Here is a 16,601-nt window from a genome sequence, read left to right as displayed (position 1 = left end):
ACCGCCTCAAGGGAGCAACGGATTTCACAAAGCCTAATTTGAGAGGGGCATATAATCTCATGAGGATTAAGGTGGGCGACGAGTGGAAAACTGTGTTTAATACCAGAACAGGCCATTATGAGTACCTCGTAATGCCTTTTGGCCTTTGTAACATCCCGGCAGTTTTCCAGGAATTTTTTAACGATGTCCTCTGAGATTTGTTGCAGTTATGTGTGGAGGTTTATCTCAACAATATACTCCTATTTTCCAAGTCCCTGGAGAGCCACCACACAGACGTCTGTCGTGTGCTTCAGAAACTAAGAGAGAACAATTTCTATTGTAAATTGGATAAGTGTGAATCCCATCGTGAACAGATTAAATTCCGGGTTTTTGTAATTTCCACTGCTGGTTTTTCGATGGACCCAGAGAAACTTTCAGCAGTCCTACAGTGGCCCCGACCCGTGAGTTTACGTCCTCTGCAACGTTTTCTTGGCTTTGCCAACTATTATCGGAAGTTTATTCATAACTTCTCATCTCTGGTCAAGCCCCTGACTGATATGACCAGAAAGGACGGTAACCCACAGAGTTGGTCTCCAGAGTCCATTAAGGCCTTTGAGTGTCTCAAAGCTGCCTTTATTTCTGCTCCTGTGTTGGCACGTCCTGATCCTATGTTACCTTTTCTCTAAAATGATCTGATTATTTTATATATAAATTACATATCATAATCCAGTTTAAAATTCTATTCCAAATGCATGTCAGAAGGTGAACATAAATGCTTCAGAACACACCAGAGTCCCTCCTTCAAATCAGTGTCCCCTTATACATCATAGCCCCCCTCCACACCAGGAGCCCAGAACATGCTAGTAGAAGGATATCACCCAACTGATCAGAGATTGCAATACTTTACAATTTTTACTACAATGTGCTGTAGCAGTGTGGTATGGACTAATAATGATTTAATTATTGAATGAATAATATATGGGGAGGTAAGGAACTCTTTCAACTGTCAGAAGCACGCATTATTGTTAATAAATCATTTTCAACTTGTTGGAAACTCCTAGCGCAGACAGGATAATCTTTCTCTGTAATGGGTATGTATGTATTGCTTTAGTTTACCTGGTAGATCATACGAGAAGCAACGACAGGTCCTAGCATGGCACATGACAGATTTCTCCACCCATTATTCTCAAAGAGACATCTGTACATCTAAAGGCTTTTGTACATATGACAAAAAAAATCTCACCTGCCTTAAAAGCTTGAATAAACTATTAAATTCTCAAACTGTATATGTAATATAATGTAATGTAGCTATAATGTAACTGTAATTATATAAACTGGCAAGAGCAGGGGCCTTTTTTTTTTTTTTTAAATTAACTGCACAGGCTATTAAAAGGAAGTGCAAGAATGCATATTTTTGTAGAGCTTAGCTTAAATAAACCCAGAATGAGACATAATGAAGGCTGTCATCACTGATCTCTCCATCAGAAAACGTTAATTGTCTGGCTTTCTTGCTATAGATTGCACAGACCTAATCACGTACATCAGAGATAGTCAGGCAACTAGTATTTTAAGGTCAGCAATGGAAGCCTTCCGTGCTTCCCAAAGTATAGGCTTCTTCTAGTGGCATTTTATATTGTTTACCCCTTTGTATAAGCTTGCCCCCACATATATTTGTTTCATTTTTTTTAATATAGAAAATTATAATTTACTACTAGAGGGGGTTAGAAAATGAAAGTCATCTCCAGGTTGGTCACTTAGTAGCTTTCCTTTTCTTCACTTTTTAAAAACTGCCCAAAATACTCTTTATTATGGCAGATCAGTAATAATGCAATATCATAAAAAAACAAATGTACTAAACAATTCTGTATCATACTACAGCAATATGTTCATTACATTTCATCATATTCCTGTTATAAAATTCCTTGCTAATGAAGCCATTCTGAAACATGTCAGCATATTTACCTTAATTAATTAAAAATCCCAATTTGAGAAGGAACATGTATCTAACACAGCTGAAGTAATCATCCATTCACAAAAATATATATACTATATAACTATATAACACTATGTATGATGTAGAAAATGTTATACCATTTAAAAGGTTCAAAAATAATAAAAATAGCTCATAGTTGTAAAAAGATTTTCTGTATCCAAAAAAGACAGCGGCAGGTATGGTATTACAAAGACTTTTGCTGATTGGTGAGGGGTCATATCCCTTGCAATAACTATGTTGTATTCAGGCCATACATTTAAAGCTTAACTTTGGGAAAATTCAAAATTGTTTATTAATTGTTTATGTCTAGAGGGCATAAATAAAAAGATTTTCTTACCTGATCCTTTTCTCCTCCATGCCGTTTACTGGTCCCCAAAGCATCTTCTTCCCTATGCTTTAGCAGTCTAAGGTCCTGATAGCATCAAGACTGATGCATAGTCCATAGCATTGTGTTTGATGTGATGACGCTGAGGGCCAGTCCACTCCCAGAGCATTGGAGAATGCCATCTGCCTGGGGGGGGGGGGGAGCAGATAATTGGGAAAGTAAAAGTGCTTTTACTCTCCCCTAGACTAAACAATAGTCAACCCTTGCTGCATGGGCAAAGCCCCACTACAAGGGAGAATTTTCAAATTTTCTTGAGTTGGGCTTTAAGCATGTGTATTTTGCCTCTGATTTGCTGGCATATCATATGATGCTTTCACAATGTTTGTAATTGCACAGTACAGTTTAGGCTTATTTCATTACAAGTCACTTCCAAAAATATCTTGGGGAATCAATAGTAGCTATGCTGCTCCAAACTTTCCTTTTACCCTGTACCTCCAGATCCCATCAGGTGCAGGCCCAAGAGTGGATCTCCACTCAGCTGTTCTACTTATCAAGCAGAAATGAACAGGTAGCATGCTGATGCCATCACTGATGTAAAACCATCTTTAATATAATAAACAAAAGATTCACAACATATAATCTTCTACTCCACTGTGTTTCACCACGCAAAAAGCTTAATCATGGAGCTGGTTTTATATTGGTAATGGCATCAGTGTGCAGCTCATCCATTTCAACTTGACAAAATCAACAATGTCTTGATCATTTGCAGACTGAAATATAAATATAACAGCTTCTCCCCCAACCCCCCCCCCCCCCCCCCCCCGCCACCACCCTTCTCTGGAGATCTGGAAGTTCTCCACTCATTGGTTACTGGGATAAGCTACACTATATGGCCAAAATTTTTGTGGAAGCCTGAATATGACACCTATTATATAGCCAAAAGTATGTGGACATCTCTCTAAATTATTGAACCCAGGTGTTTCCAGTGAGGATACTGGTATTTTTACAGCATACAAAGACATTTTAGCCAGTTGTGTTCTAACCTTGAAAGTTCAAGCATGAACGTGCCCTGTGCACAAAGCCAGGTACACGAAAAAATGGCTTGACTCGTTTGGTGTGAAGGTACTAAAGAGATCTGCACTTGCCTCTGACCTCAACTCTACTAGGCACCTCTAATATTAATTAGAACTGTTAGTTAGTGTTACGCCTACCCTTAGCATTGGTGGTCAGGCACCTTTAGCTGGCTCTGTGTTCTTCAGCTATAACAGCTCCCTTTCCCATAAGGCAAGCAGGCCTACTGATACTCAGTTGCCCCCAGGTATTATACATAATGCTATAGTGCCTGCATACCACATTGAGATAGGTGCAAGCTCAGCACAGCAAACAGGTACTTGTATATTACACACAGGCAGAGTGGTCCAATGGGAGTCTGGGTTCAGGACAGGCAACGTTCAGAGAGTAGTCAGGGTCAAATCCATGGCTAAAAGGCAGACAGAGTTCAGAGAGTAGTCCAAAGTCCAATCCAAGGTCTATAAAAAGGAAATGCAAACTAGCAGGCAGGGCGGGGGTCAGGTGAAGGTAAAGGTCAAGGCATGGGAACAAGGCTGACAAATAGGGAGCTTGAAGCATGTGTTGAAGCATGAGTTGCAAACATTATCACAAGCGTAACACTAAGGCTTGGCGGGCTTAAAACAGATTTGGTCTCTACACAAAGGCTGTGTCTACATCAATCACCCTGTAGGTGGACAGTTCAGCCAAACCAGGATGCTGCAATGAGACCAGCAGCTGCCATTAAACAGGAGAGTTACACGCTCCTAAGTCAGATCTTCTCACCCAGCAAGTTTATCCAAGTTCATATAGAAAGAATGATAAGGTGTCTATAGATTTTTGGAATTAAAATGTATGCTCGGATCCTAATTTTATGTTGCAAAATATCTGGGAGATGTGGCTCCAATCACTCTGTAAGTTTAGCCACTGCTCTGTTACCCTAGAGATAACCATGCAATGTGCAGTAGACACAGGTAAACATGATTTTTTAGCATTAAGCACAATAAAGTTGAGTTTTCAAGGAGATACACCTGATGCATGTTTCATTATACTTTATCATTTACCTAAAAAATGAATTGTGGAAATTGAAACATAAACCGAATGCTCTTGTTGATCTGTTATAGACTAACATTAACGTTGTCCTGTCCAATGGACTTGAAGAATTTCCCTATGGATGTACAGACATGTGCAATGCAGTTGGAGAGCTGTAAGTGTTTCATGATTTTTTTTTGCAGTTAGGAGTATAAATGTCTTAAATGTCTTATCAATATTGCATGTTAGGAATGATAATGTTCTTTGTTCCAATTAGGAAGTAGATATAGTTGAGATATAACTAGAATTTACTAGCATGGACTGCCATTTCTATGTTTTTGGAAGTGTCTCCAGAGTGATGCTTGGCTCCATTCACAAAAGGAACTCGCATGTGATATTTAGGCATCTGGACACATTTTGCCTAAATATTGCATGCAATCCTGTAACTGTCAATTCACTATACTATTCTACGGTATTTACCTCAAAACGCTCGGTAAAAACCACATGAACCAGCCTTAAACTCAATTCACAAAAGGAAATAAATGATTAAATGCATGCCGTAATTAAAGGGGAAGTAAACCCTGATGGGTTTTACTTCTTCTTTATTCCCTTGCAAAGTAAAAGCATAATGGGCTAGTATGCATACTAGCCCATTATGTAGCACTTACCTGCAAACTAAGCCTGCAATGTCCACGATGTCCCTGCTGGTGGCTGCGTCCATCTTCACCCCTCTTCCTTCCGGGGCAGTGGACTCCGGCTCTGTCACTGGCCAGTGTCGCGTGACATCACTCTAGCGTATGCGTGCGAGAGCCGATGGTCACGGCACGGGTCCTAAAGAAAGGGCATGATTGTGCCCTTTCTTTAGTGTGCATGCGCAGATGACATTGGGGCAAGCGTATTTGGTAAATGTCTCCTAAACAGTGCAGGTTTAGGAGATATTTCTAGTACCTACAAGTAAGCCTTATTATAGGCTTACCTGTAGGTAAAAGTGGTGTGTAAGAGTTTACACCCACTTTAAGTAGTGGTCCAGTCATGTGGTATGTGTGAAAGGTGTACTGATTAAGGAGTGGGCGGCTGCCCACTCATTAACAACCAGTAAACAATATGGTTGTTAGGGAACAGGCAGCTGTCGCGTCCTTAGCAACTGATTAGTCAGCAGCTGTCAGTGAGGATCCCCGCTGACAGCTGAATGTAAAAAAAAAAAGAACAATTGCTGGCAATTAAAAAATGCATCTAGTGAAAAAGAAAAAAAGTCCTTGAAGTCACACATCTCTGCAAATCCTTGTGCAAGAGTCTATGACAGCCTCAGCCTGGGCTACAACCAGGCCACATCCTCAACATGTTTCCGTCTATGACACATGACCCCCATGGCTCTGGGGGTTGAGCGAAACGCATTGGAGGCTTGTCTTGATTGGAGCCCCGGCTGAGGCTGTCATACACTGGTCCTTTGGCTCTAATAACCTCCATGGCAACAGAAAATAAGGGCTGCAGGGGGTAGGGGGAGATCAGAGGGAGAATATTTCAACTAAATCCAGAGCCAGTAGCATAAGGGACAGTTCAGTTTATAAACAAAGCCCCATGTGCTGATTAAAAAAAAATGTTTTTACTAAACATAGGCACCAAACACAATTATTATTGGTGGGTGTGACTGAAGACAATTCTAGTTATTTTAAATGTTTTGAACCTTTGATTAACTTTTTTCAATCACGCAATAAAGGTTTAGAGTAATTAATAGCTTTTGCTCCTGTATATATAGATATAGATATATCTATATAGATATATAGATATATCTATATCTATATCTATATATCTATAGATATATAGATATAGATATATCTATATATCTATATCTATATATATCTATATAGATATATATATACAGTTGTGCTCATACGTTTACATACCCTGGCAGAATTTATGATTTCTTGGCCATTTTTCAGACTATATGAATAACACAAAAACTTTTCTTTCACTCATGGATGGCTGAAGCCATATAATATCAGTCAACTGTGTTTACTCTTTTTAAATCATAATCACAACAGAAACTACCCAAATGACCCTGATCAAAAGTTTACACACCCTGGTGATTTTGGTCTGATAAAATGCACACAAGTTGACACAAAGGGGTTTGAATGGCTATTAAAAGTAACCATCCTCACCTGTGATCTGTTTGCTTGTAATTAGTGTGTGTGTATTAAGGGTCAATGAGTTTCTGGATTCCTGACAGACCCCTGCATCTTTCATCCAGTGCTGCACTGACGTTTCTGAATTCTGAGTCATGGGGAAAGCAAAAGAATTGTCAAGGATCTGCGGGAAAACCTTGAAAAGTCCAAACTAATCAAGAAGTGGAAAATGAGGGGTTCTGTTGAAACCAAACAACGGTCAGGTAGATCAACTAAAATTTCAGCCACAACTGCCAGGAAAATTGTTCGGGATACAAAGAAAAGCCCACAAATAACTTCAGGTGAAATACAGGACTCTCTGAAAGTATGTGGTGTGGGTGTTTCAAGATGCACAATAAGGAGGCACTTGAAGAAAGATGGGCGGCATTGTCGAGTCACCAGAAGAAAGCCATTACTACGCAAATGTCTTAAAGTATACCGCTTACAATACGCCAAACAGCACAGAGACAAGCCTCAAACCTTCTGGCACAAAGTAATTTGGAATGATGAGACCAAAGTTGAGCTTTTTGGCCACAACCATAAACACTACATTTGGAGAGGAGTCAACAAGGCCTATGATGAAAGGTACACCATTCCTACTGTGAAACACGGAGGTGGATCGCTGAGGTTTTGGGGATGTGTGAGCTACAAAGGCACAGGAAATTTGGTCAAAATCAATGGCAAGATGAATGCAGTATGTTATCAAAAAATACTGAAGGAACGTTTGCATTCATCAGCCAGGAAGCTGTGCATGGGACGTACTTGGACACTCCAATATGACAATGATCCAAAACACAAGGCCAAGTCGGCCTGTCATTGGCTACAGCAGAATAAAGTGAAGGTTCTGGAGTGGCCATCTCAGTCTCCTGACCTCAATATCATTGAGCCACTCTGGGGAGATCTCAAACGTGCAGTTCATGCAAGGCAGCCCAAGAATTTACAGGAACTGGAGGCTTTTTGCCAAGAGCAATGGGCAGCTTTACCATCTGAGAAGATAAAGAGCCTCATCCACAAATACCACAAAAGACTTCAAGCTGTCTTTGTTGTTAAAGGGGGCAATACACAGTATTAGAACTGGGGTATGTAAACTTTTCATCAGGGTCATTTGGGTAGTTTCTGTTGTGATTATGATTCAAAAAGAGTAAACACAGTTGATTGATAATAAATGGCTTCAGCCAAACACTAACCATGAGTGAAAGAAAAGTTTTTGTGTTACCATTCATATTCTCTGAAAAATGGCCAAGAAATCATAAATTCTGCCAGGGTATGTAAACTTATGAGCACAACTGCATATTTATATATATAGATATATATATAGATATCTATAGATATATATCTATAGATATATATCTATAGATATATAATTTTTGTATATGATTGATACCCTAAGCTTTCTGAGTACTTATGCTTTGCTATAATTACTTTTGAAATCTGAGTATCTAAACCATGTAATTGTTAAATTTGTTAATTTTGGTAACCACCCTGACAGTTGGAGATTTTTTTTTCTATGTAACTTGAATTACCTCTTGTTTATTATTAGTTTGTTTATGTCTATTTTAGTAATCTGGGGTTGTCTGCAAAAAACCTTCAGAATCAATACACTACTTAGTTATTAAATCAGATTTGGTAAACTGCATAGTTAAAAACTGCCATGACAATCAGTTAAACAAATGAAAAACAAGCTCATATAAAGACAGTGATATCACCCAAAAACATTTTTGACTTTACATTTTTCTAGTCTTCTCAGTAAGTAAGAGTAATACATGGAAAAGTTGAATTGTGATTTATCTGTATCCATTGAGAGAATCAGTGTTGCCATAGTAACCAGGCCATACAGGAACTGCGATATACAAATTAAGAAATTCCGCTGTAATCATTAACTTTTAGGTAATTCAGCCATAGACACCAGACTTATCTGCTTTCTGCAGCACAATCATTACACAATGCCATTTTCTTTATAGCATTTCATCATACCAGATAAAACCTGGGACAAATTAAATGTCAGCTTTAATGAATGTATTTAAAAGACCAACATTTCCTTTACTCATTCCCATGCTGTTGCTTTGGCATCATCACATCCTAATGAGAGGTCTTTTAATTTATTAGTAGTTTATGAACATTTAAAAAAAAAAAACTTTAAATATTTTTTTAAATTATGTTAATATTGTATGTAGAACGACTTTTGAAAAGCAAGTCTACAAATGTTATCAATAACTGTAGCAAAATAATCAGTAGATAGTTTTATTACCTTACAACATGTCATATTATGTATCCACTGTATCCAACAGGGAAGGTTAAAACTATGCTTGATGGTACTGAAGTTCCCATAATCCACTGAAGATAGCTATAGTAAGTCAAAGACAAACCCATATACCAACATGAAGGGCGTCATTTTTTCTCAATTGGGCGATATAGATGGCTCAGTAGCCTAGTGAACAAACAAAATCATTTACAGTTTACTGTTTTATTGGCATGGCTTGATATAGCACCTATACCAAAAGCTCTGATGCCTAAAACAGACAACATTTCCCATTACCACAGGCTCACAGTGGAATTTCCTTCTCAATGACATTGGTCTGGTTGGCATAAATATATACTACACTTCTGAAATCTGATTGGTTGGTGTGGTGTGGTCTATTCCACGTCACCGTTCATATCCTTCTTAGTACTGTGTATTATTGGTTAGCACTGTGGCCTTAAGGTCATGGGTTACATCTGCACCAGGGACACTGTCTTTATATAGTTCCTTGTTATATTTTGTGGGTGTTCTATAGGAGTGCTCATTTTCTCACACAACCCAAAAGTTAGCTGACTTCCACCAGAAATTGGCCATATATTCTAATTTTTTATTTTTTATAGACAAAGAGTAAAAACTGTCCAGGACACCAACTTTTTCACAGACAACTCAAATATGTTTTGCTAGAAAGAATCAGCACACACCTGTTTACTTAGAATGAGAAGGAGAAGACAGGCAGAAAGCCCCTACAATATTGTTATACCCAATGTCATGAATGTGGCTTCACTGTTTAGGGGAATCATTGCTATTTTTGGTTGTACAACAGGCCCAGGTCTCCTAGTTGGGGTCATTTTTATTGATCCCCAAAAGAGATAAATATAACATTCTAGATATATATCTATTGGGGCATTGTGAGTTCTTACAGTATGTTGTGTGTTTTTTGAATACCAAAAGCCTTTTTCATTATTGTATATGTAGAATAGTGTTTTTTCTCAAGTGGGATCCTTCTTTTCTTTCCACTGGCAGTTACATATATTGTTGTCCCTTTTACAACGTTGTCCCTTTTAAAGTGATGGAAGGTTGTGGTGCTAAGTTTAATACATTCTGCCCGATTTGTGAACTAATAAAGGCTTTTGTGTTTTTCTATTTTTACTCTTATTACTTATTCTACTTATTACTCTTATTATTCAGTGACGGTCTTTTATACCACTGAGGTTCAATATTATGGTTCTTTGACAGTTACGTTTCTTAGTCCTGTCTTGTTTTTGTGTATATTGTTAGGATCCGCACTCTGCACATCTACTGCAAAACATTCTATTCATCACTGCAAACTGCTGAAGATTATGTTGAAACATTAACTTGAAAATTATAGAGGTCCCTCAGCACATTTTTGCAACTCAATGCCCAAACATGTTACTGCATTACCACAGTGCACACTGACTAAGTTGGAGTACAATAACCCCCAGTTTTGATGTCAGTCAGTGCAATAATAACCCCTAACATTGGTGTCAGTAAATATAATAATACCCCAGACATTGGTGTCAGTTTGTGCAATAATAACCCCAGCATTGGTGTGAGTGGAATCAATAATAACCCCCAATATTGGTGTCAGTGGATGCAATATTAACCCTATGAATTGGTGTCACTGAACACAATAATAATTCCCAACATTGGTGTCAATGGACACAATAATAGCCTCCGGCATTGGTGTCAGTAGTATTAACCCTCTACACAAACTGTAACCTGTTCCTCCTGCATTTGTGGTCAGTGACAGTAAAAGGTAACCCCATCAACCCCCCCCCCCACATTGGTGGTCATGGCAGTGAAGGTTAACCACCCCATCCCCACCCTCCTCCACACACATTGGTGGTCATCATGACAGTGAAAGTTAACTCCCTGTATTGGTAGTCATGGCAGTGAAAGTGTGATGCCATTCTCTGTGTGCTGGTGGTCATGAAAGTGAATGTTACCCCCCCCCCCAGCATTGGTGCTTACTGACAATGAAATTTAATCCAGCCTTTAAAGGTAGTGAAAGTGTTAACAATCCCCCCAATTGGTGGTCGCTTACCTATCAGATGTTCCTGCGCCCCTCCCAATCTCTCTCCCCAAGTTGGAACTTTACTTGTACTTTTCAGGAGATAACTCCACCCACAGTACAAGCTTCCTTTCAGTTCCAGGCACTGGAGCACACCCTGCTGCCACTCCGTCTTCTGTATGGTGCCCAATAGCCCTCGTGATGCTCGTAGAGGCCTAGTGGGTCGTACCGAGCTTGAGGCCATGTGTTGGGCACCAGGGATATAAATGAACAACATAACATAACAAATGAGGTGCTAGAGGGGTTTGACTTTATGTAATCACAGCCCCCTTTAAATTATGCATTGTATTAAGACAGCATGTTTCTGGGTGTGGGTCATTGTGCATTTTAAATGAGCTGGCAGTGCACCTTAAGGAGAAAATTGGACATGCACTTTTTTTTAACACAGTGCACCACAATACATGCCAGCTGTGTTGCGGTGTGCTGCAGAACAGTAGCTGCTGCTGTACTATGTGTTGGGGTGGCATTCATTATGAATGACACTGCACACACTGCAGTATGTGAATTGTTGTCCACTGCGGTAACAAACATTTTACTGTGTATTACCATAATGCAAAATTTGAATGGGCCAATTATGGCAAAATCAGGGGCTGAAAAAGTATTTACAACAAATTATCACAAAAGATTGACTGTGGATGATATGAAAAAATAGGGTATGCTAATGTCTATGGAGCAAACATGACAGTGATTTTTTTTCATCCAGAGAATAAATTGAGCAGAAAGCAGTCATCTTGTGTTATAATCAGCATTTTATAAAAACATTACATAATGCAAATCATTCTGGTTTTCTTCCAAATAAAGGGCAATAATTAGACCTGGCTTAGAGTTCAGTTCTTTGCCTGCTCCAAATGTAGAGAAAATGCCTGCTTTTCTTTCCATGAGATATTGATGTGGCTTCAATTTACAATCTAATCATCTGTGGTTTGTTTATCTTAGTTGGATACACAATGAATGACCTTATATTTGAATGGATGAGCAATAGCCCAGTGCAAGTCGCTGATGGTTTAACGTTGCCGCAGTTTATACTAAAAGAGGAGAATGAGCTTGGCTATTGCACAAAGCATTACAACACAGGTAAACAACTTTCCTTGTGAGTTCATTATCTTTTTGTGCATGTATATTTACTATTGATTATCATATTCACAACCACAGCACATGTACTGTATATCATATAGAAAATAACGAAATGCAGGGTGATAAAGCATAGCAAGTGAGGACCAGCAAACATTGGCAAATATGCTCCACCATATAAAATGAGTAGAGGGCAAGACTAGACTAGATAGATATTTGTAATCTGCCATTTTTTGAATGATCTAGTAAAGGTTGGATCCTTTAATAGTTCACATGGAGAGCCTGTGAAAACAGGACCCAAAAGGGACCTGTTACAAGTAGATGGTGCAGGGGATTTTAAGCAAATTTCTTTGCTGTCTGTGATGTCATAGTGGCTTTCTTATCACATATTACCCTAATAAAAAGTATACTTTTTTTTTACAACATCACAGGGAGTATGGCAAATTCTATACCCCAACCCCCTGCACCCTCTTCAAAAAAAAAAAAAGCATAATCCTTGTTACATTGTACTTACACTACAGACAGAAAGTCTCTGGTGGGGTACCGTTGAAAATTCGGCTTTCTTATATGTTTAGCCCACTGCCTACTCTATAATTCAGAATTGAACTGCTACAGATTGCCCCTTTATGAGTTCACAAGGCACATCTGTTCAGGGTAGCATGAATTGGCAACCCGCTGTGAACATCCAATCACTGGGGATCAGCATAATTCATTAGGAATTAGGGGTAGAGAAACCAATTCATTGATCTCTAATAAGAACTTCATATTTTAAGTTTACATTTTACCATTTACCTGAAGGTATTATTTGATGTAACTTGTAATATTGTTTCTGCTTCATACTTCTATAGTTTCATTAGGGTATTTGATTTGCTGATTTGTAGATTACTCCTGCTGTGGCTAACTGTATGTCTAGAAAGTATATTCAGGATCCTTACTAGGGTAATAGGACAAGGTTATTACTAAACCTCCTAAACCAGATGACTGTTGTCAGAGCCAACTGGAACATACAAAAGTCATATGCGTATTGAGACCTCTGCAAACCCACCCACTGTATGGCACGGAACTTGAAACACTCAGGATAGCACCACCAAATGCATTTTTAAATGTGCATCATATATAAATGTGATTAAAAACTTGGTGGCTGACTGGCAAGCATAGACAAGAAAATACTTAATACTATTACCTTTTAACCCTACTGCAGAGTTTTTGCAGAGGCTTTATAAACATAAACATATCAGAAGAGACTGTGAGAAATACATACAGCCATGAGAACACAGGGAAATGAACATTATTGAAAATTTTGAATTCCTTAAGGATGTGAAAAAGGTTCAGGAGGTAAGTATTTTCATAATATTGTGGTACATATGACCACCTCCCAGAAAACAGTGCTTGAGGCCTGAAAGTTTAGTCACCATGCCCCAACACCAAGCAAGATGACATCACCAACTCTTATATTTTCCTACAATATCTGACATAGAGCTTACATGGAATTTGACTCCTGGAGGAACGAAGTGGTGGGGAAGCTTAGAGAAGGTATTAGTGGGTTGCATGGTCAGCTGTAAAGAGAATATATCACTTTGTTTTTAATGTGTAAAATAGCGGTGTTTCTTTAACAGGAGTATAATAGCAGATAAAATATCCCCTACAAACCTGGTGCCTAACCTGTGGTTCAAGGGCCACGTGTGTCCCCTTATTGTTTGAAGTGTGCCCCTTGGACTCTGTCAGTAGTGGAAGCATTGATTTGTAATGGAACCATTAGTAGTAGTGTTCTCAAAGGGTTTTATGTCCCTAGCCTGTCTTTCTCCTACAGCATGACTTCAGTCTCCATACACTCCTGCAGTACAATCATTTACCATTCCCTCTATCAAGACTATAGCCGTTTTCTGTAGCATTACATACAATAAATATTGTATGCAACCCTTTGAGACATCAGGTGCTGTTTTTGAGGTCCCCTTCACTTTGTCAGTTGACAACCGCTGCCCTGCAATAGTGATGAGCCAAACTGTCCTGGGTTCCATTCGGCAGGGGTTCGGGGAACTTTAAAGAAGTTGGGATGCTGAGCCTAAACCCCATTAAAATCAATAGGAGCCAAAACTGTCAAACTAAAAATGCCAATTGTCTGGCCAAATAGGCAAGGGGTGTCAAAAATAGCATAGGGGGAGGTGGGCTCGGCTCTGTGGAACATGTACCAATGCAAAAAATTGTTTGAAAAAAATCCACTCGGCCAGCACTAGTCATTTTTTAAATGGTTCAAAAGGAACAATATGCCAAATGCCATACCACACCAGTTCCTTAATCCAACCATGCAGCCTGGCCAGGAAGGGTGGGGGTGTGAACCATACTGGGCCAACCCTCCTGAACCATACTAGGCCACATGCCCTCAACATGGAGGGGGGTGCCTTGCCAGTGGGGGGAAATCCTGGCCAAGTAAATGAGTGGAGCTGGTGATGTCACCGGTTGTTAAAGACTTGGCAGTGCCTATATCTGCCTGCATCCTTAAAATCCATTGACAATAGTAAGCAGTTATGTATAATAGTGGTAGTAATTTGGCTAAACCAGATTTTGCCCGAACAGCCAAACTTCAGTTCGGACTGAACCTTGAGCTTATCCCTATCCCCCAACCATGCTGACCAATAATCAAACATTCTTATAAACCTTTATATCGAGAAAAGCATATATGATTAAATAAATATAATATTAAATCCATATATACAACCAGTACTAAAACAGAAATATGTGCTAAACATAATGTACATAATTGCAAAATCCACAATCTTTCTATGTAATTGTGTTTCATTCACCAATCATCACACAAAAAATGTCCTTAGAAATATATCCAGAATTTCTTCAAAACAATAAAAAAATGCTGATAAAGTATATTTGGCAAAATAAAAAGCCAAGATTAAAATTTGCACTAATTGTCAGGAAAAGACAGTATGGGGGTTTGGCAACTCCAGATATATGTAGGTATTACAAAGCGGTAATATTAGCATGAATGATAGAGTGGACAAAAAATAATAAGGAAAAAAAAAGGGTTGAGATAGAAAACACTTTTAGTAGAACCACTTCACACAAAAATATATGGATACCACATAAGTTTAGAACACTAGATTTAGACTCTCACAAATTTACTAAAAAATTTGTATTTAAAGTTTGGGATGCGCTATACCGCAAAGAAAAATGGGTATACAATTCACCTTTAATATCCCTCACCGGAACAAATTTTTTTATACCTGAAAAAGAAATATTTTTTAGAGCTGAAATAAGAAACCAACAAATCAAAGACATTTGCACAAAGGGGAAGATTAAACCTGCACAAGAATTAGAGGTATTATATGGATGGAAATTGAGTGAATGGGAACTTTTTCAGTTAAATCACTTACTAAACAAATTACCACACCCAATAAGAGACGGAAAAGAACTAAACCAATTGGAAAAACTCTGTGCAACACAAACGCCACTGAAAAAGGGAATATCGAAAATATATGCAATATTGTCAGACCTCGAAGGACAAGGAAGACCCTCCTACATAGTAGGGAAGTAGTGGGAAAAAGAATTGAAAATAAAATTAGAAGATCAGCAAGTTGAGAGGATGATAGGAGCAGGATACAACCAAGCTTGGGACATAAATACCATAGAGATGAACTACAAATTTTTGGCAAGGTGGTATTGGACCCCCGAGAGAACCCATAAATATAAAATGGATGGATCACTAAGTGCTGGAGAAACTGTGGACAAAATGCCACAATGGCACATATATGGTGGGATTGTCCAAAAAAAAAAAATTCTGGCAGGAAATAATCAGTCGTATAAATGAGTTCACGATACCTACCCTGAGTGTAAGGACAAGCTCAGGATTGACCGCTAATGGAGCTCAAGGGGCATCTGCACTTTTATGTTATATTGGCACCCTATGCGGTTGATGGATCTACTATACTTACTATACTTGCATGTTGTTTCTCACAACGCTCGGTGCACTTATATAATATAAGTACAGCTATATGTTTTGATTCAATTTAATAACACATTATTACACTATTGGGCGGTATTGTAGGTGTATATCCTTTCCCTTCCTTCTGAGAAAATCTGAAAAGACAGAGGTGGAGTGATGGAAACGGCGATCCTTTATGAAATAATTGTGTGTGCCTATCTGAATGTTTTTCCTATGAGGGATCTGGAGATATAGGAGCACATTTGATGTGGAGTTCAAAATATAGGCAGAGCTGCGCATAATTTACCTGGTCAAAGGCAGTGGATCCATTTTCAAGGACATTCTTTGTGTGGTGAATGACGTACAGTTACACAGCAAGATTGTGGACTTTGCAACATTGTGTATTATTTGTAGCACAAATTTTTTTTAAAGCGCTGATTGTGTATGTGAACATAATAATAATAGCAAGATACAACTGTTCACTTGTATGCAGCTGTTTTATTGAAGTTCTGCTTTAAAAAATACATTTTATTTTAAGAACTGTTGAAGCAGCAGTAGAACACTGCGTCATATCTTGTAGCATTCTATTCTTTATACTATGTTCAGCGAAGGTCATAATAATGTTCCCATGTGTACTGTAAAATCAGATAGGGGACTATTCGTGCATACATATGCTGTGCGAACTATCTGCACTACACTGGTGCTTATATTGCATGTCTTTTTCAAATGC

At 38.6% G+C, this 16,601-nt stretch overlaps 1 protein-coding gene across 3 annotated transcripts in view; it reads left to right on the top strand.

The window, feature by feature from the left end:
* GLRA2 (glycine receptor alpha 2) overlaps positions 1–16,601 on the top strand; it is a 275,863-nt gene that overhangs the window by 60,886 nt on the left and 198,376 nt on the right. For all 3 annotated transcript variants that reach the window (XM_073616951.1, XM_073616953.1, XM_073616950.1), the window contains 2 exons: positions 4,469–4,551; positions 11,806–11,943. In XM_073616951.1, the coding sequence (XP_073473052.1) occupies positions 4,469–4,551; positions 11,806–11,943 (221 nt within the window). The remainder of the gene's footprint in view (positions 1–4,468; positions 4,552–11,805; positions 11,944–16,601) is intronic.

Source organism: Aquarana catesbeiana, linkage group LG02 (assembly GCF_042186555.1).
Source record: "Aquarana catesbeiana isolate 2022-GZ linkage group LG02, ASM4218655v1, whole genome shotgun sequence".
Taxonomy (NCBI): domain Eukaryota; kingdom Metazoa; phylum Chordata; class Amphibia; order Anura; family Ranidae; genus Aquarana; species Aquarana catesbeiana.
Note: the sequence above shows the minus strand (reverse complement) of the source record. Positions and strands in the feature narration are given on the sequence as shown.